General features: G+C 41.3%; 1 protein-coding gene across 1 annotated transcript; it reads left to right on the forward strand.

The window, feature by feature from the left end:
* Nucleotides 1–15,228: 15,228 nt before the first annotated feature.
* On the forward strand, nucleotides 15,229–16,736 carry LOC149822588 (aspartic proteinase nepenthesin-1-like). The gene is made up of 2 exons (XM_089980314.1): nucleotides 15,229–16,286; nucleotides 16,409–16,736. The coding sequence occupies exons 1-2, from the start codon at nucleotides 15,229–15,231 to the stop codon at nucleotides 16,734–16,736; spliced, it is 1,386 nt and encodes a 461-aa protein (XP_089836440.1).
* Nucleotides 16,737–24,936: the final 8,200 nt, after the last annotated feature.

The raw sequence follows: 24,936 nt of genomic DNA on the forward strand, positions 1-24,936 counted from the left end.
TGAATGTTTACCGCAGTAAACAAATTCAAATGCCTCCGAATTTTTGGCAACATTTCAGGGACACCTAAGGGCGCATTTTGTGATTTTTTTTGGGATTTTTAATAAAAAACAAATGCATGAAATGACGTGTGGACTGACTGACAAAAACAGAGACCTACTGAAAATGAGCAGAGTTGAAATAAATGCTAAACTAATCCTAATTAATTCATGAAATGTGCTAACTGAATGAAATAAAATGAAAATTAAACCTAGCTAACTATATAAATGTTAAAAATCATCAAGGAAGCATAATTAAACGTTTTATATATGTCGTTTAATGAGAATAGCTCAATCCATCTCTCGGATGAGCTCTTTCTTCAAACGACCCCCGAATCGAATGATGGGATCAAATCAAAGGGGAAAAGAAGTGCACCTTGCTTCGCTACGCAGCGTAGAAGCTCTTGAAAGGGGCGGCTATCACGAGCTTCCTTCGTCCTTCGCTCTGGGCTTCAGATGGTTTACCCAAATTGACCTCCGCTTGAATCGAATTGGCCACTGCACGAGCTTTACTCCACCTTCTCCAATGAGCCAAAGGGGGCACGATTTCCAAGGTTCAAAAACAGATGTTAGGAAGGCTAGGTCGAATTCTCCAGTTCACAAAATGGTCTCCAAAAAAGATCCTTCTCTTGGGCGTGGAGCCTTGTTTTTATAAATTTTCTGAAGAAATTTGAAATTTAAACAGGCTCAATCTGAGCCCTCCATGTGGCGCCATCTCAGGGGGTGCCATCTGGGGGTTTGAAATTCGAATTTGGCTTTTGCAGGGAGCCCTCAGGTGGCGCCACCTCATGGTGTGCTGCTTTTACTAAAAATAAAATAAAAATGAAGCCAAGTGGGAGCTTTGGAATGGCGCCACATCAAAAGGTGTTTGACACATGTCAGAAGAACAGAGCAGTGGGCTCAGAAGGTGCCACCTCAGAGGAGTTTGAATTCTACTTTTCTGATGAAAGGAGATCTGGACATGTGGCAGTCCAGGATGGTTCCATACCTGACAAGTGTCAGCCTGCTGGAGGAGGTTCTTCAGATGGCGCCACCTCAGAGGGGGATTTGAATTTCAAATGGAGGTTGGCAATGGAGGAATGAAGGATGGACATGTGGCGCCACCTCAGGGTGGCTCCTACAATACCATGTGGCAAGAGGGAGGAAAAGGAGGGAAAGGGACACGTGGCATCATCTCACACAAAATAGAAAAGATGAAGTTCAGGATTTGCGCCACCTCAGCCTGGAGTTTGAATATTTGAATTCTAGCTTTCTCTGAAGGAGGCAGAAAGTGACATGTGTCACTTGCTTTTTCTGAAGAAAGCAGAGAGAGACATGTGTCCCTTGCTTTTTCTGAGAAGAGCAGAGGGTGACATGTGTCTTCTACTTTTTCTAAAGGAAGCTAGAGATGACATGTGTCATCTACTTTTCTGAGAAAAATAGGAGGGAGACATGTGTCCTCTGCTTTTTCTGAAAGGAGCAGAGATTGACACGTGTCGCTTGCTTTTCCTGAGGAAAGGAGAGAGAGTGACATGTGTCACTTGCAGGAGACATATTTCAAATGGTGCCACCTCAGGGGAGACAAGTTCTACTTTTTCTGAACAGGACAACACATGACACATGGGATCTCATGGTGACCTTGGAATGACACTTGGCACAGGGTGAAGATGGTAGACATTGACACGTGGCATAAAATGAAGAGGATGACTAATGACATGTGGCGGCATCTTAAGGTGGCCCCACACTGACACGTGTCAAAGGATGGCAGAAGAGAGAAGGTGACATGTGGCGCCAACTCTAGGTGAACCCTATGCTGACACATGGCAGGTAAATGGGAGGAGAGAGAAAGGACAAGTGGCACCAATCCAGGGGACAAGGCTCCCATATTTTTGGGTTTTTCAAAATTCAAATTTTCAAAAGAAAAGCCTGTGTGACACCACCTCAGTGTGGGTCCCACATTGTTTCTTTATTGAAATAAGGATAAAATAACTTCTTTTTGGAATTTTCATAAAATCTGGACTAATTGGTAAAACAGGAATTTTTGGAAAGAGTTGGCCCCTGTAGGGCGATTTTGTAAAAGGAAGATATTTGAAATAGCTAACAAAAGGGCAAAATCTGAGTTGAAGTGGCTGAAATCCATATTGAAAACTATCCAGATTATTTTTCTGAGGAAATATTTTGAAATTCAGAGCCCTGGGGGTAAAATGGGAAGAATTGATAATTTTTAAGACCCAGGGTTTTGAAATCAATTTTGAAAAGAGTTGAAACTTGAATCTGGATTGAAAATTTTGAAATCAAGAGTTCTGGACCTCGAAATGACATGTTGTGCAGTGCAGTGATATGAAATGCTCATGCAATGATATGCAATGCCATGTCTTATGAAATGTAATCCCGAACCAAGACTTGGAGATGCCTGTCAATTGTCAGGAATAAAATTTTGAACATCTGAGCTAAAAATAGAGAAATTTTGAGAGCTCTAGATGAAATTTGGACTTTTGTCAGGTCTGGGCTCAGAAAATGACCATTTTGCCCTCCGGCGATTTCAAAGGCTGGATGATGATGTTTGATGAAAATATCAGGGAGGTGAGTGAAAATTTGGGGTGTTTACGCACATTCACCCGTGCATCAAAATTGTTTCTAAATTCTTTTCCATGAAACGCCCAATTATGATAATCACTCACAAAACCCTTCCTGTATAGGTGACGTCTAACGCCATGGGGTTCTACAAATCGATTATTCTTACAAATCTTGTAGGGACACCTAATCCGGCTTGTTGGATCCACTGTACTGACACTTGTAGTTGCAAATTCAATAAAACTTTCAACACCATCCATATATTCATGCGATAACCCATTGTCAACTACCCTACGGTACATCCATAAACGGTTTGTAGTCATTTTGTCGAATGATGTTACAAAATGTATCCAAACCAGTTAAAAGAAAACCATCAAAATGCTATGATGAAGAAAACTTCAAATTTATCATGCAATATATGATGTCATACAATCACAAGAATTATGATGCATGCATTGATAACTTAATATTTTTGTATGCAAAACTATTCATAACATGATGCATTAATTTGAAACATACTATCATTATACAATTTCACATGGAAGTCATAATTAAGTTGAAATTAACTACATGCAAGCATGTATATAATCACATCAAATATTGCAATACATGAAAATCATTCATATAAAAAAATGTCAAACATGTACCTCCAACAAACATACTTTAATATCTCGCTAACTACTGTCATGCCTAGCATGCAATCCGTACTCCAAAAATAAGAACACTTCTATTCTCGTACATTAAAATCATGCTCACCATGATGTCCAAACTCCAACAAAGCAGTCCTAGATATCAACAACTAAGTGAGTGTGTGAACAGTAAAGTGTTGCATTTAATAAATTAAATAACATGTGAAGCGCTTGCATCACTTACTCACCACGGGTATTTACCCGATTTGCATTGTTTTTGTCAATTACTTACCACGGGTGGAAGAGCACAAGCTGGATACGTTGAGAAATCTGCAAGAGATACTGTGTTAAAATGAAATCATACAGTGTTAAAATGAAGACACTCCAGAGGCAGTGATCGTCTCTCGAAGCGACAAGCATAGGGTGATGACATGGTTTAGGCGCCCGACGAGCGCCAGGTTCCTGAACCTCGACCCGTCGCCCCCTGCCGAAAAAAAAACAGAGGTCGAAGGGGCGACCACCTGCCGCAAAAAAAAAAGAGGCAGGGTCACACCCCTCCCCCCTACCAGAGGATCACAGGGGCGACCCCCTGCCCGAATAAAAAAATGAGGCAGAGGTCGACCTCCTGGCGGAGAAAACAAACGAGGCAGAGGACACCCCACTACCGAAAAAAAAGAGGCACGGGGGCGACCCTCTGCACGAATAAAAAAATGAGGCAAGGGGCGACCCCCTGCTCGAAAAAAAAAGAGGCAGGGGGCGCCCCCCAGCCGAAAAAATAAGGGGGCGAGCCTCTGCCGGAAAAAAAATACAGGCAGGGGGTCGCCTCACATGCCGGAAAAAAAGGGGCACGGGGCGACCCCCTGCCAAAAAAAAAATAAACGACAAAAAAAGGGGGCAGGGGGCGACCCTTTGCCAAAATAAAACAATGAGGCATGGGGGTCGCCCCCTCTGCCAGAAAACGCAGCAGGGGGTTGCCCCCTGCCTCAGTTATTTTTTTTGGCAGGGTGGCGCCCTCTGCCGAAAAACAAAAAAAGCGGTAGAGGGGCACCCCCCTGCCGGAAAACAAAAAATGCGGCAAGGGGTCGCCCCCTGCCGAAAAACACAACACGCGGGAGGGGGTCGGCCCCCCTGCCGGAAAATACTAACGAGACAAAGAGGGAGACCCCCTGCCGGGAAACAGAAAACGCCACAGGGGGGTCGCCCCTCTGTCGGAAAACACAACACGCGGCAGGGGTTCAGGCCCTCTGTTGGAAAACACAACACGCGGCAGCGGGTTTGCCCCCCTGCCGAAAAATACTAACGAGGCCGGGGGGGCGACCCCCTGCCGGAAAAACTAAAAGTGGCATCTGCGCCTTTTATCAGAAAAAAATGTGTCTTTTATCAGAAAAATCTGGGAGACGTCGGTCGGGGGGCGGCGAACCGGGGGCAACGGGTACGGCGGTGGGGGTCGGGGAGACGTTGACGAGCGAGATATGGGGCGGCAGGAGGGAGAGGGTGGCCGGCGGGAACAACGAAACAAAAAAGAGAAAGAGGGCTCTGATTAGGGATTTACGCGACATTTAGCGACGGATTTCACGACTGCCTAAATCTGTCGTAAAGCCCTCGTAAATTAATATAACTACGTAGCGACAAAACTATTATGTCGCTAAATCCATCGCGAGATAGCGACGACACACTTTTCCTCGCCAAATCCACCGCTAAAATACGCGGTTATTACGACCAAACATTTCATCGCTAAGTTGTCACTAATTTGCGATGGAAGCGATTCCGTTGATATTTTTGTAAATATTACGGTTCTTAGCGACGGATTTGTTTCTCTTGTTAATCTCTCGCAAATTAGCGATGGAATTTTTCCCCTATTTTCTTGTAGTGTCCGCTCAAACTTGATTTTCTTATATAAGAGTTTTGTCATCAGTAAAGCAATCCTAGAAAAATTATGGATGAATCATTGATAATAACCCGTTGATGATTCATTTTTTTCTAGGGATTTGATTGCATTAGCACAAGGTAAAATTGCTAGATATTATCTTTTTGATGAAATACTCCTTTTCTTTCCTATGCATTCGTCCGGCTTGCAATTAGATGGTTTTGTCTTTTCTGTAATGTTGAAAGCTTGTGGTTCTTTGAGATCTCTTCGACTAGTGATGCAGATTCGTGCTATTGTGGCAAAACATGACTTGGGGTCCTCCTTATCTGTTGCCAATTCACTTGTTTATGCCTATAGTTGCTATTTTGATATTTAAAGCGCTGAAAGGGTGTTTTTTTTTTTAATGACTGAGAGAGACATTGTCTCGTGGAGCGCAATTATACAAGTGAATTCATCATTAAATGAATACTTGCGAATGATTGAATTGTTCTATAATCTGCTAACTGCATTTGTAATTGTTGCATTTCTCATTTTTTTGCATATTTTAGTCTGTTAAAATTTCTGTAAGGAATTTTCCCTTTTGTTCATTAATTTTCTGTGTTTGTTTTACTGTTTTTTTATTTTTATTTCTTCATTCAGTATTTTAGCCGATTTCCTGTTGTTTTCTGATAGTGTTGGGTTGGGTACCGGGTCCGCCCATGATGGGCGAGATCCGAACCCGGCCCACCATTTTAGGAGGGGGCGGTTTTGGAAACCGACCCCCCCCTTTCTTTTCTGGTGTCTCTCTCATTTTGAAAACAGAAGTGTAAAAGAGGGAAACGGCTGTGCACATTTGCTGTGTAAAAGAGGGAAACGGCTGTGCACATTTGCTGTGGAAAAGAAGGAAACGGCTGTGCACATTTGCTGTGTATGTAAACAGTGATTAAATGTGCACAATAGAAAAAAGAAGAAGAAAACGGTGATAGTGAATTAGTGGGCATTTGGTCTGTGGATAATCGTTCTCTCCAAGTGAGAGCACGAACTCGTTGAGCAAAGCAAGCATCATCGATCCGTTTTTTTTGCTTCCGCAACAACCTGAAAGGTATGTATTCAAATCTCTACATTGGTATCAGAGCTACGGGTTTTAGATGCTCGTTTTTGCTTGCAAATTTATTTTTTTTGTTGATTCATGGCCGGAATAAGAAGAGGTTCATGCTGGACGCATGCTATGGGGGCTTGTTAATATCCCTAGTGCCGAGGGCAACCCGATGGGCCAAGCCTACTCGGCTTGCCATGGGATAGGTTAGGGATGGCATGGGCTGGGCATGAGCCAGCCCAACATGATGGGTCTGACCTGCAGCCAGAAGGGCTGCTAAAACTCATGCCTTGGCCCTGAAGCACAAGCCACAGACCTGCTCAAGACCTGTGGCAGCAATGGCCGGAATTTTTTTGCTCCCAGCCTGCGGCATATGCCGCAGGCTCAGTCCGGCTGGACCCGGCCCTGTGGCACAGGTCGCCACAGGATTGTTTGCTCCTGGCCCTGCGGCATAGGCCGCCGGCTTAGCCCGGCGTGACCGGTCCTGCGGTACAGGCCGCAGGCCGAGACCCAGCCCTACGGCATAGGCCGCGGGCAAAGCCCGGCCAGAACCCGTTCCTGCAGCATAGGCTGCAGGCTTAGCTCAGCCTGACCCAGCCCTGCGGCATAGGCTGCAGGCTTAGCTCTTGGCCCTGCAGCACAGGCCGTGGGCCGAATTCATAGAACTGCGGCAAAGGCTGAGAAATTTTTTGGCTGTACCCTAGTAGGGCCAGGGTCCTTGTGGGTCGAGGCATTTTAGCTAATGGTTGGAGCCACGAATGAGTCGGGCATTCATGAATCCATTTTTATTATTTATTATTTATTTTATTCATGTATATGAATGAATATGATATAATCATATTGATTATACGATGAATTTTTAAGTACTTTGGAAGTACTTATTCTATGAATTAATATCTTATTAAAACAGTCATAATACAGTTTAGATGAATATAATTATCTTAGGGAAAGTGGGAGATGATTGTGAACGTAGTGATCTTTCGATTCCACACCCTATGAAAAATTATATGTTATCTAATCGTGTGATTATAACTGCATATAGATGTGCTAATGATTAGATCATAACATGCTTGAATAACATTTTTTTTGCGCATTGTTTTATTCTTATCTAAAAGGACATGGCTGCACCAAGTAATTCAATAATGGACTTGGCACGTATTGAAAAACTGAATGGTGATAATTATGATATATGGCATAGAAAGATTCAGTTTACACTGGAGGAGGCTGAGGCCTTGGAGGCTCTCAACCATACTGTGGAACGACCTGAAATTGGTACTGGGGCACAATCTCGTAAGGATATGGAAACCTATGAGAAATGGAAGCGCATGAATACTGTTGCGCGTGTCACCATGCTATGTTCTATGCAGGATGACATCATGTGCCAATTTGAGCATTATAAGACTGCTCAACAGATGTGGATGGCCCTTAAAGATAAGTTTGGCGGAACATCAGCCACAAAACTAAGGAGGCTAACCATCAGGTTCGATTCATACAGAAAGTCCCCTCAGCACACCATGAGCCAGCATCTCAGGGAGATGGAAAACATGATTAGAGAGCTCAATAGTGCAGGGCATACCCTTACAGATGAACAACAGGTCCAGGTTGTGATTCGTTCTCTGCCACACAGTTGGGAACATATGAAAATTAATGACTCATAACGAAAGTATTAAGACTTTCGATGATATCGCCCGTCATGTAGAACTGGAAAATGATCGTCTTGAAGCGACTCAACAATCTGGCATGAGGGCATATGTGGCAGAAAGTTCGAAAAAGCAAAAAATCTTTTAAGAAGAAATTCTATGGACCAAGAAGGTTCAAGAAGCGTAATAAGAAGGGACAAGACAAAGAGCAAGAAAAGAAGCCTTATCAGCGCTCTGGGAAGCGTGGAAGTAAGAAAAATAAGGCAAATGCAAAATGCTTTAAGTGTGGCAATTTGGGTCACTATGCTCGTGAATGTCATGAGCAGGAGAAGGTACATTCTCTTATGACTCTTGTTTTTTATACAAATGTTTGTAGTTGTGCACTAATTATTGAATCTAATCCTATGTGGATTGTAGACTCAGGAGCCACTGACCATGTGATCAAAGACCGCACAAACTTCATCGAATATAGGAAGATGCCATCTGGTTCGAAGTGGTTGTTCCTGGGGAATAACACTAGAGCAGAAGTCAAAGGAATCGGGACTTGCAAATTGGATTTGCGAGGAAGACGATCTCTATTATTATATGATGTTCTGCATGTTCCAGAGATTCGACGAAATTTAATTTCAGTTTCTGCTTTGTCTATGTTAAACTATAAACTTGTGTTTGGGGATGTCAATGTTGACATCATTTGTGGACAAACTTTAGTTGCTTCTGGTTTCTTTTGATGAATGGTTTCTATGTGTTGGACACAAAACTTATTAATTTGAATGTTAATGATGAATGTTTTTCACTTGTTTCAACTGCTAATAATATGGATATGGATGTATCTGTATGGCATGCTCGACTTGGACATATAGGGCAAAAGAGAATGGATAGGCTCGCACGAGACGGTCTTTTGGGATCCCATGCGAAGATTGAAATGCCTATATGTGAGTATTGTCTTGCTGGAAAAGCAACTCGATTACCTTTTGGAAAGGCAATTAGAGCAACCTATCCTCTTCAATTAATTCATTCAGATATATGTGGGCCAATGAATGTGGCAACGAGGCATGGAGCTTCATATTTCATCACTTTTATTGATGATTATACACGATTCAGCCATGTGTATTTAATTACGCATAAATCTGAAGCATTGGATTGCTTTAGATCTTTTATGAACATGGTAGAGAATCAACTTGATTGTAGGATCAAGGCTTTCAGAACAGATCATGGACGTGAATATCTATCCGAACAATTCAAGGGATTATGTGATGATAAAGGGATAGATAGACAATTAACTACTCCTCGAACTCCGCAACAAAATGGTGTTGCAAAAAGGAGGAATAGGACCCTCTTAGAGATGGTCAGGTCCATGATGGCGCAGGCAAATTTACCTATTTCCTTTTGGGGTGATTGCTTATTAACCGCCGCTCATGTATTAAATCGTGTACCATCTAAATCTATTTCTTCAACTCCCTATGAATTGTGGAAAGGCAGAAAGCCAGAATTGGCTTATCTCAGACCCTAGGGGTCTGCTGCATATGTCCATAATCTTTCCCATCAATATGGAAAATTGGGTCCTAGGGGAAAGAAGTGTATCTTTATAAGATACTGTGAACATTCAAAAGGATATGTATTCTTAGGAGAGAATGTTGATGGGAGTATTTCTGAAATAGATTCTAGAGATGCCACATTTATTGAAAGTGAATTTCCTAAAAGGGGAGAGATAGAGCGTCACTTCCAGTTCTATGAATTGGATGATGAAGATCAATCTAAAGAGATTGATCATCATGTTTTAGAGACACAAGAGGATGTGTCTATACCACTATTGGATAGTGGGAGTAACACTCAAGTGGATATTGATTTTGATGAAGATCTGACAACTCGAAAGAGTCTAAGAAAGAGAATTCCTCGTCGGAGATTCCAAATCGAAGGGGAAGCCTTTGTGGTTTTGCCTCAAGATGATAATATACCTAAGAGTGTTAGAGATACTCTATCTTGTCCTAAAAGGAATGAATGGCACAAGGCAATGGAAGAGAAAATGAAATCCATGGCATCTAACGAGGTCTGGGATCTTGTTAATCTTCCAAAAGGAAGAAAACCTATTGGGAGCAAATGGGTTCTCAATATTAAAAGAAATGCTGATGGATCTATCGAGCGATATAAAGCTCGTTTGGTTGCTAAAGGATACACACAGATGGCAGGGATAGACTATGATGAAACATTCTCACCTGTGGTCAAATTGACCTCTATTCGCCTTTTGTTAGCCATAGTGTCACATATGGATTTAGAATTACATCAGATGGACGTTAAAACCGCATTCCTTAATGGAAAACTGGATGAAGAAATATATATGGAACAACCCGAGGGGTTTGTTACTGCTGGTTTTGAGCGCAAAGTGTGCAAGCTCAAACGATCCATTTATGGATTAAAGCAGTCATCCAGACAGTGGTATTTAAGGTTTCATGAGACCATCATGAGCAATGACTTTGCTATGATTGATGAAGACCACTGTGTTTATCTAAAGCGTCAAGATCCAAAATTTGTGATTCTAACTCTATATGTGGATGATATTTTATTGGCTAGTAATCATTTGGAGTTTCTAAAAACCATTAAAAAATGGTTATCTATTCATTTTGAAATGAAAGACATGGGTGAAGCATGCTTTATGCTGGGCATAGAGATAAAAAGAGATCGTTCAAAAAGACTTCTTTCTCTTTCACAAGAATCATATATAAAGAAGGTCTTAGAACGATTTCATATGCAAGATTGTAAACCCATAGATACTCCTGTTGCAAAAGGGAATGATTTAAGTCTTAAGATGTGTCCAAAGGAATCTAAAGAAATAGAAGCTATGTCCAAAGTCCCTTACTCCAGTGCAGTAGGCAGCCTTATGTACCTTATGATGTGCACCCGACCTGACATATGTTATGCAGTAGGGTTGGTGAGTAGATATCAAGTTAATCCAGGACAAGACCATTGAAAGGTTGTCAAAAGGATTATGAGATATCTTAAAGGCACATCAGATTCAGTTCTTTGTTACCATGGTGGTAACATGCGTGTGGTAGGCTATACTGACGCAGATTGGGGTGGGGACCCTGATGAGCGTAAGTCTACGTCTGGCTATGTGTTCTTGATGAACAATGGAGATATATCTTGGTGTAGCAAGAAGCAGACGTGTGTAGCCTTGTCCACAATGGAAGCTGAATTTGTTGCAGGATCGTTCGCAGTGCAGGAATGTGTTTGGTTAAGGAGATTCATCAAACATTTGGGACTCTCTTCTGAAGCAAAACTGCCAGTGACTTTATTTTGTGATAATCAAGCGGCAATTGCGTTTGCTAAGGATCCCAAGTTTCACAATAGAACCAAACATATTGATACGAGATGCAAGTATATGCGCGATATTGTATCTAAAGGCAAGGTTGCCTTGGCATATGTTAATACCCAAGATATGGTGGCAGATCCCTTTACTAAGCCTATCTATAGGGATTCTTATGTTAAACATGTAAAATCTATGGGTATTTGTAAGATTTGATATGTTAATATTATTCATATTTTGTTTCTATGATCATTGTATAGCATGTTGCACATCTATATGAGTATGCTACCAGGTTTGAGATAAATCTTCTCACACGGATTTATCGCCCCAGACGCTGCTTGTGGGCGGGCTGAGATGAGATGTAACAAAATCCAGGATTGCTGAATTAAGAAGCATGTCGGATTTTGGGGATATTATGTGATTATAACTCAAAAGAGTGGGAGTACAATGAGTTATGATATCCGCCATATATACGTATATGGGATGCATCGCCCTAACCGGGTTAAGATGAGGTCTTGTGTATATTTAACTATATGGAGAGACCGACCTTGATATCTAAATATCAAGGGTAACCTGGTTGACCAGATCTGAGGACTTGGATAGACATTGCATGGGAATGTGCATCCTGAAGGACTCAAGTTAGTTTCTCGGGGAGGAACTGAACTAATAAAAAATCTGTACGACAAAGAATTTATGGTGTATGCATACACTCACTAGAGTGAGAAAGTCTTGTCGTAATACGTGAGTCATACCACGTATGTCACACCATGACTATAAGTCGACCACAAAAGGAAATGAAGAATGGTCCCTGCTTCTTCATTGTGTGAGTCCTTAATATATATATATATATATATATATATAGAGATATAGATATATATATTTTGATGTCCTTATTGACTTTTAACATTATTTTAAGGAGAAAGATGAGTGTTGCTACTTTAGCATGTTGCTTAAGGCCATGTATGATTCGGTCTAAAAGAACATGTCTGGGAAAGCAACTTATCTTGATTCAAAGAATAAGAGTTGGAAAGGAAGATCATTTGACATTTTCAGATTATGCACATGTTAAAAGCTAGCTTATTTTTCCGCATCCTGGGGATGTTTTGGGTTTATGATGAAACATGTGGCATAAATGAAAGGCCTTGTCTAGCATAGCTTAGCACTATTATATGTGCAGAGGGATTCAGTATGCTAGAATATGAAAAATGTATTTGATCTAGGACACAGTGAGCTTCTTACTTGGCTTGTGCAGGTATACCTTGTGTTATCTTATTGTTTGCAGGTTTAGACTATTATGTTACACTAACCGGTACATAATATGTCTCCACTCCCTAAGCTCACGGGTCGCACGGTCCATTTGCCAGTATGAATACCTGATATTATTCACCATATGAACACTTTTGGTGTTCTTTCTTCTTATATCTCTTCCCATCATGTACGAGTGGGAGAATGTTGGGTTGGGTACCGGGTCCGCCCATGATGGGCGAGATCCAAACCCGGCCCACCATTTTAGGAGGGGACGGTTTTGGAAACCGACCCCCCCCCTTTCTTTTCTGGTGTCTCTCTCATTTTGAAAACAAAAGTGGAAAAGAGGGAAACGGCTGTGCACATTTGCTGTGTAAAAGAGGGAAACGGCTGTGCACATTTGCTGTGTAAAAGAGGGAAACGGTTGTGCACATTTGCTGTGGAAAAGAAGGAAACGGCTGTGCACATTTGCTGTGTATGTAAACAGTGATTAAATGTGCACAATAGAAAAAAGAAGAAGAAAACGGTGATAGTGAATCAGTGGGCATTTGGTCTGTGGATAATCGTTCTCTCCAAGTGAGAGCACGAACTCGTTGAGCAAAGCAAGCATCATCGATCTGTTTTTTTTTTCTTCCGCAACAACCTGAAAGGTATGTATTCAAATCTCTACAGATAGGCTATTTCCAATTTAATCATTTTCGGATTTCCTGTTTTAGTATACATTTCATCTAAACTATAATGCTTTTATTTCCTGATTTCGTACTGAATAAGATCTTAGCTTTCCTATTTTAGAAATATGAGAACATGTAAGTTTCAATTTTCGAGAAGGTTTCACAAGGTGGAGTGATCAGGTAAATTTCGGACATGATGAATTCATTTTGTCATCCAAGGATATATATTATTTTGTTCCCTTTAAGTTTATGAAATTAGTTAAATACAAAATATTTATTGATGAATGTTTTTGTCGGCACTATAGTAATCCACTTGGCAGGGTGCAGGCTATGAGGGTGAAGCCTTTTGGGGGAACTGATGCAGCGCGTCTGAGTGAGCTTGAATAAAAAACATGAACCATCGAACCCGAATGCTAAGGCCAAGCTCCCACCAAGATTGAGAAGTCCGGAGTTTTATTTTTAGCGTGTCTTCAAACACATTTTGCTTGAGATGGAATTTTTAACATAGTGAGATTTTTTAAATCCTTGTATTTTTTCTTGTTTAGGTTTCGATGGCCCGTTAGGATCCATTTGGGCCATCGGAGGGTGTATGCGGGATTAGGGTAGTACTTTTTTATTTATTTTTGTTAGTTTGGCTATTGTGGATCCACCCTGCTGGATTCGAAATCCAAAACCCGCCCAAAAACATAGGGAGTGGTTTTTTGAAATCTTGAAACCCTCTTTGAGAAATCGAGTGAAGGAGAGAGCTCACCCCACTAATCACTTGCCAAAAGAACACAACAAGATAAACAAAGAAACGAATTAAACCATATAGAGAAATTAAAAGAATCTGAATGCTGATTCGTAGGGAAGATTTTTTTTCAAAGAACACAAACCAAAATCGAATTATTTAGGAAATAATGATTGATTTCATGCTCAATCAGTGGTTCATGAAGAAAACCTTGAGAAGCAATTTCAGTCGATTCTTTCATGATTTTCTTACATTTTCTGGGAAAACATAAACATATTTTCATTGAATGGTGAGAAATCGCGATCTTATTTGGGTAAAAAAAAAGTCGTCGCTTATTTGGGTATACAAGTATGGATATGGCATTGGTGTGACAATTAGAAATGGAGATGTTATGCATTTGCATTGCTAGCTAAACGGCCCAAATTAATCACATGGACACGATCTCAATTACACTGTTTTGAATCATAACATGCTTGTTGATATATATATATATTTTAAGCTTGTTATTTCTAGATTCTGTCTCCATTAACATTGAACTTCCGTTATTACTTTGTTCAACAACCACTCTTAGTAATCACTTCTTTAAATTAGAAAATATGTGTAAATACGCTAAGCTGACTAGGGGGGTAACTGGATAGTTTAGATTAAGGTCTTATCGGACTCAATTCTGAATCGGGTCTAAAAGTAGGACCCAAATCTAATTCGGGTTTGGGTATGACTAAAAAATTGTGGACAAGTATGGGTTAAATGGGTTCAGGTATCTAGTGGGTCCGTTATAATTTGGTCGGCTCTTTAATTCACCCATTTTGATTTGGGTCAGGTTCAGGTCTTGGTATGGCTGAAAATAAAAATAGACCCATATGTGTTAACGGCTTCGGTTATCATCGGTTTGTGTCTTCACAGGTTCAGGTATGATCGGTTTGGGTATTAAAAAGTTCAGGTTTCAGCTCGGGTCTTGATATTTTAGATACAAATAACTGTCAATAAAAGAAATTATAATGGATACATGCTTGATTATTTGGTGATTGCCCAAACCCAATTCATTTAAATAGTCGACAAAATTTTCACGTAAAGAATAAAAAGGCCCTCACATATATTTGGCCCAAATTAACTGGTTGTAGACGTACACAAAAACAGGGCGAACCCATGCAAAAATGGGTCTTTCGGGTCGGTCCGAACTGAACCACATGGTAACCCTTGCCTTAGTCTTGCTCATTTGCCGAACAGCTGTTACTTCCAACCGCATGTAACCCTTAACAAGACATGCGCTCCAATGCTAGTAATAGACTGAAGAAACAGCTGTTACTTCCAACCATGAAAACCCCATCTTAGATTACGTGAATAGATGGATAGCCGGTGTGCCAGCCCAACATTAATGGATGTTCAGTTACAATTTCCCTCTTAATTAACAACCTTCTCTGCTTATAAATATTCCACAATTTAGCATCACTAACCTGGTTCATACACTCAATACTACCAACATGGCAATTGCACCACCATCTCACCACCTATCGTCCTTCTTCCTCCTCATTGTGCTTACTGCTCATCTTCTCCTATCATACTCAACCACCACCTTTGCCGCCGCTGACATGACAACGTCGACGGCCGCCCTGGACATTCATGTAGAGTTGATTCATGTCGATGCACACCGCAGTTTTACCCACTTGGAGCGATTACACAGAGCAGCTAGCCGAGAGAAACATCGGCTTCGGAAGCTGCATCAGAAAATCCGGCATGGTAAACATCAGGCACAAGGTGATGATGATGTCGAAGTTTCGGTTGAGGCCGGAGTCGGTGAGTACTTAATGAATCTAGCGATTGGAACACCCCCACGCTCCTTCTCCGCCATGGTTGATACTGGTAGTCCTCTTGTATGGACACAATGCGATCCATGCATCAATTGCTCCAATAGAGAACCAATATTTAGCCCGTCAAATTCCTCCTCCTTTTCGAGAATGCTACACTCCAATCCTCTCTGTGCCTCCCTAACTTCGCGTGTAACTACATTGGATAATTCTACTGGTGGATGCAACTACAGGCTTGATTATGAGACTCCAGCTACTTCCCAAGGATACCTTGCCTTAGAGACGTTCACCTTGGGCTCGGGGAATCGAACCGTATCGTTTAAGAATATTGGGTTCGGCTGCGGCAATCACAACCAAGGTTTCGATGAGGGTGCTGGCATAGTTGGGCTAGATCGAAGCCCGATGTCACTCGTCTCTCAACTAGGGTCGTTAATCGATAACCGATTCTCCTATTGCTTCACTTTGTTTAATGACTCTGTTTACAAATCGAGTCGACTCGTGTTGGGCCACAGTGCTGCCTTGATCAGCTCAGACGCATCAACAACGACGCCGCTGGTAGTTAACCCGCTCTTCAAGGATTCTTATTTAGTGAACTTGGAGGATATCAGTGTCGGAGGGAAGCGTCTCCTAATACCCAGTGGTTATTTCCGGGGCGAGTCTTATGGAGTAGCAGTAGGTGGTACCATCATCGACTCAGGCTCAGCGCTTACCAATATAGTACCACCCGCTTACATGTAAGAAACCGTCTCACTTTAATTTCTTGCTCTAATTTGGGGTAATGGGGTACCTAAACCCATGTTCATTGAACAAAACTTGCAACTGATGCGTACTTAATATGGTGTTTCACTTGTGATAGGCGAGTGAGGGATGCACTCGTAAAGGCTATCGGTTTACCGGTTGCTGATTCCTCAAAGGCGGGGCTTGATCTCTGCTACCAATCATTGCCAGAATCAGCGTCCATCCCTAATGTTACCTTTCATTTTGAGGGTGGTGATCTCGATGTTTCCAGAAGCCAATATTTCGTTCGCGATCCAGATACAGGCTTGACTTGCTCAGTGTTGATGCCATCAACAGTGCCCATAGTTTCAATAATTGGAGGCGTCATGCTGGCCAACTTCCACGTCCTTTACGACCTTGGCAACAACCTCATCACTTTCACACCTGCAGAATGTGGTAAATTGTGAATCGCGCTTTCTATAACCCTCTTCTGTTTCCTTGGAAGCTCCATGAATGGGACTTTTATTTTTTTGAAAGAGTGGAAGTATTTTTATTCGCTAGTTTTGTAGCAGGGCGATACCTCATCATCATTCCTGCAGACCTCTTGTACTGATTTTACAGATCAAGTGAATTTTATCCTTCTTTAAAAAACAAAAATAAAGAGTGGAAGTTGTTCATTCAATTGGAGTTTCAGCAAGCAAGCACATGTATTTGTACTAATCCCAGTATTTTCCTTTTGGCATTTAATAACATCTCTCTCTCTCTCTCTCTCTCTCTCTCTCTCTCTCTCTCTCTCTCTCTCTCTCTCTCTCTCTCTCAACAGTTGAACACACTTATGATTTGCATCCGAGCAAGACTAAATGAGGTGCATTTGAAGGAAGCATATAGTTTGAGTCTCTATGAATGCCAAATTTATGTTCAAAATCATGCACAAAAGAACTACAGAGTTCTCACTGATAATTCATACAAGATCTAAATCCAAGATAATTCTTTATTAAGACATCTTAATACATGTCATATGTTGGGTCCAAAGATTTGATGAAGAAAGAAAAGCACAAACATGACTAACTTAACTACAAGGACCATATGTCACCAAAAAGGATTCATCTCTATTAATAAGACATTTACATGTAATGGTTATATAATAACCGAGTGCATTTGTTGTGCCTTACCATTGATGAATTACATGTGCCAAAGTGATGCCAACCTATTCTCGAGATTACCAAAACAACATTCGAGTTGTCACTCCCAACATATATATATATATATATATATATGAAAAACCCGTAATGTCAACTGGGTAGATCATCGAATGATGATTGGATGCGCCTTGCGCATCTATTTTTTGCAAAAAATGAGCATTAGCAGTGGTCACGGCCACCGCTAATGCTCTTGGAGAAAAATTGACTTTTAGCGGCAGTCATGACCACTGCTAAAAGTCCTTTTTACGTTAAAATAGAAGCATAGTTGTTGATCAATGCATGATCAGCTGTAGATAATCATCCGATTATGTTAGGCAATTTATGTGTTTTGAGGATCTGGGTTACTATATATATTGTAATTGTGCAAATTTTTAGTTTCTTGTTATGATTATGTAGAAGTGTTGCTGAGGTTATTTATCTTTCAAATATATGTGCTTTGTCTGACCTAAAAAAAATGTGATCTGACACTTCAACTGGATAGGCCTCAAGCAGGTTACAACTTAGTCTTCTTCATCATACAGCTAGTGCCCATTCAATTTGGATTGATTTGGTTATCAATATTGATTGCCTACTTAAATAGCTAAAATTGTACTTGTTTTACTCACATAACCTACCTATCTTAGTCGCCTGAACTTGGATCTAGCCATTATTGGTTCCAAGGATCAATGAACACGAAGCTCAAGTGCAGTTTAATCATGGGAGGGGAATCCCAACATTATTAGTTGTTATGGGCACCCCAGAGGCTACCTTTTCCAAGCAGGGTGTTTGATGTTGTCCACTCTGCATGTTGTAGGATTCTTGGTTGAACCCCTCTCTTTCTATTTTTTCAATTCTTTGATACTAGAACAATATGATATGAGTCTTATTTACTAAACTACCAAGTTTCAGAACACAGAGCGACACTACTCCAAGTTAATTGAGACTGATCAGGAGAGGACAAACAAATACATCAATAAATTACAGGAAGGTTTGCGGTCTCGCATGATAACAAGCATGCCCCATAAGTTTCAAGTTGTCGTGATAGTAGCTTCAAGGATTAATACAGACTGGGAGTGATCCAAGGGTATCGCAGGAAAGAGGCTAGCAGCAAGCGATGGGAACAAGAGAAAATTCCCAAGTGGGCAGGAATCATGACTACCTTTCTGCAAGAGAGAGTTTCAAAAAAAGAACTATGATTCATCGGTTGTGAAACTACTACAGAGACAAGGTGTAGTCCAGCCTGACCAACAGACTAACTTTAGCTGCCAGAAGTGTCGCTTGACCTACCTTGAAAAACCATATTGGTCGTGAAACTACTATATAGTACAATGTTAGCTCAAGTTTATTCTCATAATTAATATGCCAGGAATAAGCAACAGTAAGATAAAGCCAAGTATACAACACTTCATATGGAATAGATAGTGATATATTGTTCTTCTCCTGATATTACTTTAATACTCAAGATGAATCAGATGTCAAATTTATGGATTCATATTGTAGCTTGGGAAAAGTTGGTGGATTTCATTTTATTGCAGATTTTGGGTCAAACTGTTGCTTGATTGGAAAATAATTAAGTGGGTGTGCAAAGAATATGCAAGCAAGGACATGGAAAATGAAGAAGGCCTCCCCTTGATTGAGGACATACAACCTTCTGAATATATGTGTATGCATACTGGGAGCAATAAGGAACAAGGAGTGCTCTTATTGAATGTGTCTGTCTATTTCATGTATTAGAAAAACAACATATTGGTTAAATATATATATATATAATTATATATATATGAAATCACAGAATGCCTTATATTTAATAAATAGTCGTTTTGATTTTTATGAAACACACACACACACACTTATATATATATATATATATATATATATATATATATTGCAGGTTTGATACCCAAGGTGTGCATTGGCCATTTTTACAAGACAACTAGAAAACCACATCTTTACGGATGGGGCTTGGAGAGAAAGGAAGAGAGACATATTCAAAAGGCAAAAATTTGCTTAATAATTTTAATGAAAATGAAGAAGTTACACTCATTGTTGATCTACTTCTAAAAGAATATCGACTCTGAAATTGTTGCATATGAATTTTTTCTGTTAGATACATCATGTGTTGCCTGCAAAGTATCTGTATGCTATGGATTTTCAAAACAACACTTGGTCAAAACTTCATGGATTTTTTTTTCTTTACAGCAGAATTTAGAAAAGGTTTTTAGCAGCAGCAATAGACGATAATGAGTTGTCAATTTTAGAAAATGCTCGGCAAGTTACAGGTATCTGGCCAAACACTTATTGACCATTAAAGTATTCTATTTATGAAAATGAGTTATTTATTACAAATATTACTGCTTGAAAAAACATTATTCTTTAAAACTGGGTTTGAAAAGGAAAGGGTTCAACATTATCTGAAGAAACCTTGGAACTCGATGCCGCCTTGCTCCGCATATTGCATCAGAGGTTCAGTACATATATCCCCCATAAAACGGTGTCAGAACCATTGTTGGTATGGTAGGAAAACATTCAACTCAAAGCAAGTATAAATTATAAAAATACAAGGAGCCACTTAGGGCCACAGTTCGAAACGATGCTTAATTCTCCAAGACTTAGTGTATATCACAAAAGCCTCCTTAGTGCCACAATTGAAACATCAAAACTCAAGTCTCCAAGACTTGGTATATCTGTATCCCACGAATCCCAATGAGAGCTCATCGAGCTTAGCTTAGTCATGCGGATACAAAACAGGTCTTTGCCCTATCGGTCCAGTATTATATTGATTTCAATACCTTTCACATGGTTATACGTGAGTCATCAGAACAATGCACATTCATTCATTCATTTATTCATTGTTGAACCTAGAACTATTGCATTGTTTCGATATTAATCATTCACCCCCTAGTACAGGGGAGAAGCTTGAACTTCGACATCAACGTGATGTTCTAGAGGTTAATTATTCTATGTATTTTAGATACCCCAGAGGCCTGATGACCCTGTCCATGGTGAGGCGGTAGAAATCATACCGAGATAATCCCACCAGGTAATTTTGGATGCATCCTCTACTGCACTAGTGGGGTTCAATCCTTAGATCTTAAGGATAAGCCGACCTCCAAACCTTCTGAATGGCGAGAGGTCCCTTGAACTCTTTGGTTGATAATAAATCCATGTCACTCGTGGTTATACCATCACTGGCTACCACGGTGAGCATAAGTCTTAAAGGGGTTCGGCAACATAACCATAATTATAAGACATTTGAATGCCACTTAGGAAAATCAATGTGTTATGCACTAAAGGACATATGTACCCCAGCCCCATTCAATATTTGGAAACACGAGCCACCCATGTGGTCAAGGGACTATCGTTAAGTTTTATTCATATGCATGCAAGACTCCGCCCTTGGCATGAACGACCTTCATGAGCGTTTCACTCCTTTCGGGTGGACAACCAACTCTGACACATCACCCTTACGAGTCTTGTTGTATAATAGTATTTCACATGAGCATGTATATACAACGATCACCATTGATTGACTGCTTGGCATATGTAGATGCAACAAGTACTGACCTAGTCAAGGCACAACAACTACTCTAGTGCATCGACACTTATGTGTATGGTGCCCTTACAAGCGGAGGTAGAACGAGCCATTCAATCTGAGTTTCGACAACAGGGTCATCATTGTGTCATTCAAACTTGCTCAAGAAAGTAATTTGCCAAATATTTTGGCAGCACTTTCTCTGTTTGACAGAGGAAGCTTGATGATCCTTTCTACTTTATGGAAAGTTACTTAACAAAATTTTGGCAGCACCTTCTCTATTTGATGAAGGATGTGATATGATCTGTTTAAGTTCAGTGAGCATCTTTCAAAAAATTTACCATCACCTCCTATTTTTGACGGAGAAAGCGTTATGCTCATTTAAGCTCGATGAACATCTTTTCAAAAAAATCGGCAGCACTTCCTCTCTTTGATTGTAAGATCTATGATTCTAATTTTGATGTATATTGTGTAATTATATGGAATCGATGAATTTTTACGTTTTGACAATTTTCTAATGATTTGCTTAGTTGAGAATCGGGTAAATCGCGTAATTTTATTGCAAAGAGCGATTTCGGGGAATCTAGAATGAATCTACCTCCGAAACTTTTAGGGTGAGTTTGGAATAGGGTTGTGGTGAGACACCCCGAAAATGAGACCCGAGTGACGAAAAAACCTCGTCAGTGCATGCGAATCACGAGTCTTGACCTAATTTTAGACCCAAAACTTAGAACGCTCAATTTTAGCAAACAAGAGGTGATTTCCTTAGGGGGCATTGACCATTCTACGTTAATTAAGGTTATGAAGAGAACAGAATGAGTTGTTGGAATTAAATTAGCATTTTAATATGTTGAATAAGCATTCTTTGAAGAAGTACACTATATGTGATTTTGGATTTGGATCCGGGGCTACTAGGAGATCCAAAACCCTGGGACGACCCTACAGTGGACGTCCATGTCCTTGGTCGACCAGCTGGTCAAGGGCTGACCAGCTGGATGGTATTTTTGAAATAATCTTGCATGGCTTTAAAGAATAGGCCTTCATTGGCCATGTGTCTTTCCAACACCCTCATGATGAAGCCTAGGCTCCATCATGAGGGGCGCCATTTTCAAAAGAGAGCCATGGGGTGGCGCCCCATGGCAGATTCGTGATTATTTTCAAAGACATTTGAATCCTTTCAATCCATTGGGCACGATGGGTGGCAGCCAGGGGCGCCCTTTTGTAAAATTTCAAACTTTTAAGGGCATTTAATGATGGCATTTTCGAGATTTTTGCAAAGCCTTTTGGAAGGCTTGACATGCATTGGTTGTTGGGGGGCGTGGAGCTCCCCAACCCTCCATCTTGGAGGGATTTAATCCCAGTCGTTCACCTCTAAGCCTACCTCTATAAAACCTTTACAAAAAAAAATGGGTCCCTCTTATTTTGGGGCGATTTTCCTTTTTCTCTCTCTCTCTCTCTCCTCTCAAGCTCCCTCACTCCAGTCGTGTGCTTCCTCTTGGCGTGAAGAGCTGCAACACCTTCCTCATTAGCTAAGGTGAAGACTCACCTCGCTTGTTATGGTTTCATTATGAAGAGGAAACCGTTGGAAACTTTGCACCTTGGCATGCAAAAATCCAAACGGTGGATTAGGTGATATAGCTATTGTTCTGATCTTAAATCACCATGGATTAGCAGGATTTCTTGCCGCACGTATTTGAAAGCTTTTCCCTTTTTGTTTTCGTTCAATCACCGTTATATTTGAAATCATGTCCTTGCTTGTTGTTGTTTACCATATTAGTTTAACACTGTCTTAGTTGTTATGTGATTCTTCTATGCTGAAGTTCATGGCTTTCTCCACCTTCTTCTTTCTATTTTCTATTTTTTTTTCTTTTTGGTATGGTGGGCCGAGATGGGCTCGTCCAACACACACCCAGGCCGGTTAGCTGTCCCTTGTATTCGGGAACACTAGGCGGCGTGTTCCAGACATCAGCATTTATATTTTTTTTTTGTGGTTATTGTTATTCTTGTTCTGTGTTTTCTCTTGCGGTGCTGGGCTTAGACCAGTCCCAAAATGCTGGGACTGGGGGCTGCAGCCATGTTGTCGAGCGTTGGTCACTGTGTGACCAGCTCATTTTGGGCGTAGGAAGGTCAGGCTGTTGTGTTGGCCTCTTGCATGTCTTTTCCTTTTTCTTTGTTCGGACTTCTTTGGAACCAGGACTGGAGCAGCTGGGCCGGTTTTGGTGTGCCCAACACACCCTCCTTGTTGCTGTGAACCGAGCCCTTGAGCTCTGGTTCACGCTGACAAGGGTGGCTCGGTCTGGTCCAGCGGACCAGACCCCCATGGTCTATCCTTTTGCTCCAGGAATGGATCTGGCGCCACTTGGGTGGCCCGTGCATGCAAGTAGGGATTTGGCCTCTAGCTTCTTCTTCCCTCCGCGTTATCGTTCCGCCTAAACCCTTCGGTTCAGGTCTGAACCAAGGTTTAGACCTGATGGTTTGTCAGCCTGGGCGTGGCACAAGGTGCCAGCCGTCCAACCCCTTTCGTGGGAGCCGGATGGAGCCTAGTGGTGTCGAGCACCCAGGCCCTTTTCATTCGGCCATTTTGGGTTGCATGTAGGTCCGAACCGAATGGTTCAGACCTGTGCATGTATGGGGAACCAGGCCGGCACCGGGTGCCAGCCATGGTTCTGTTTTAGGACAGGTCGAGTGCCAGCCGCATGGTGCTGGGCACACGGGTCCCTCGAGCTGATCCCCTTCGGGTCCGGGTCTGAACCAGAGAGAGAAGGGTTCAGACCCACTGCTGGCCAACCACAGCCCGGTCTCATAGACCAGACCGACTGGGCCCAGTTTTTGGGCTCAACCTGCAGGCTTAGCCACGGTTGTCTTTGCCGGGGCTGGAAACAACCCAACCAAAACCCTTGACAGGTAGGGTCCGGTTCTTGAGTCGGTCCAGACCTCGATGGTAGGTCCGACAGTCTGGTCCGTAGGACCAGACCACCCTTAGCTAGAGCTTGTTAGCACAAGTGCGGGTGGACTTTCATTTTGCCACACTCGCGGCCCCGCTACACCATTATTTATGGCTGATAGCAGGTTACCCTATCAACACTAGCTCGCACCTACTTCGAGTCGAACCCGATTAGGTTCAAACCAGCCTTTGTATTGCCCTGGACCCTCCTCGCACTTCGGTTAGGTTCGGCATGAGTGCATGCCTTGGGATGCACCGGGTTCGAGTAAGCTTTTCATATATATATATATATATAGATAGATAGATATATATATATATATATGTAAATGGGATTGTATATATATATGTATATACGTATACATATAGGTATGTGCCTCGCCAAGTATGTTTGAAAGGGTTGATATATATATGTACACATGAATATATGTAAGGGTATTAAAACTTATGACTCTCATGTCTCGTTCAAGCATTTTCTCAGATGATTCCATACTCCGAGCTCAGTATGAATTCCATAGCATTGTCCTACGTTCGTTTTGGACAAACGGTTTGTTTAGGGTCCGCGGGCGCGGCACCCCGAACCGTGGTAATGCCAATGTTATTCCCATTAGATGGGTTAAGTTCAGAAATCATCTTCGACACGTAAGTGTGTCGTACTGCGTAAGGAAAATCCTTATACCTTGATTTATGTGCAACTACTTAGTTAAGTATACAGACGAACACTATTGCAAATCCACATACTTGGAAACTACGTTGAATTACAAGCATTGTTTTATTGTCTTTGTTTTGGGTCTGCAGGCGCAGCACCCCACACCGTGGGAATAGCTAATGTTGTTTTCATAAGTCGGGTATATCCCAGATTTCACCATAAACATGTAAGTGTGTCAACCACGTATGAAAGCATAGTGAATGCAATATTCACACTGAAGTATGCAAGTTAATCATTTCATATTATGCAACTGCCTCTGTTGTTTATGCTTGTGCAAAAGATAGAAGCATACACTTCGCACTTG

Source organism: Nuphar pumila, chromosome 11 (genome assembly GCF_984573655.1).
Source record: "Nuphar pumila chromosome 11, dmNupPumi1.hap1.1, whole genome shotgun sequence".
Classification (NCBI taxonomy): domain Eukaryota; kingdom Viridiplantae; phylum Streptophyta; class Magnoliopsida; order Nymphaeales; family Nymphaeaceae; genus Nuphar; species Nuphar pumila.

Bases quoted from the DNA above. Each gene is read 5' to 3' on its own strand.
- LOC149822588 (XM_089980314.1), top strand. From the start codon at position 15,229: ATGGCAATTGCACCACCATCTCACCACCTATCGTCCTTCTTCCTCCTC. The intron at 16,287-16,408 runs GTAAGAAACCGT...CACTTGTGATAG, and splicing joins ATAGTACCACCCGCTTACAT to GCGAGTGAGGGATGCACTCG.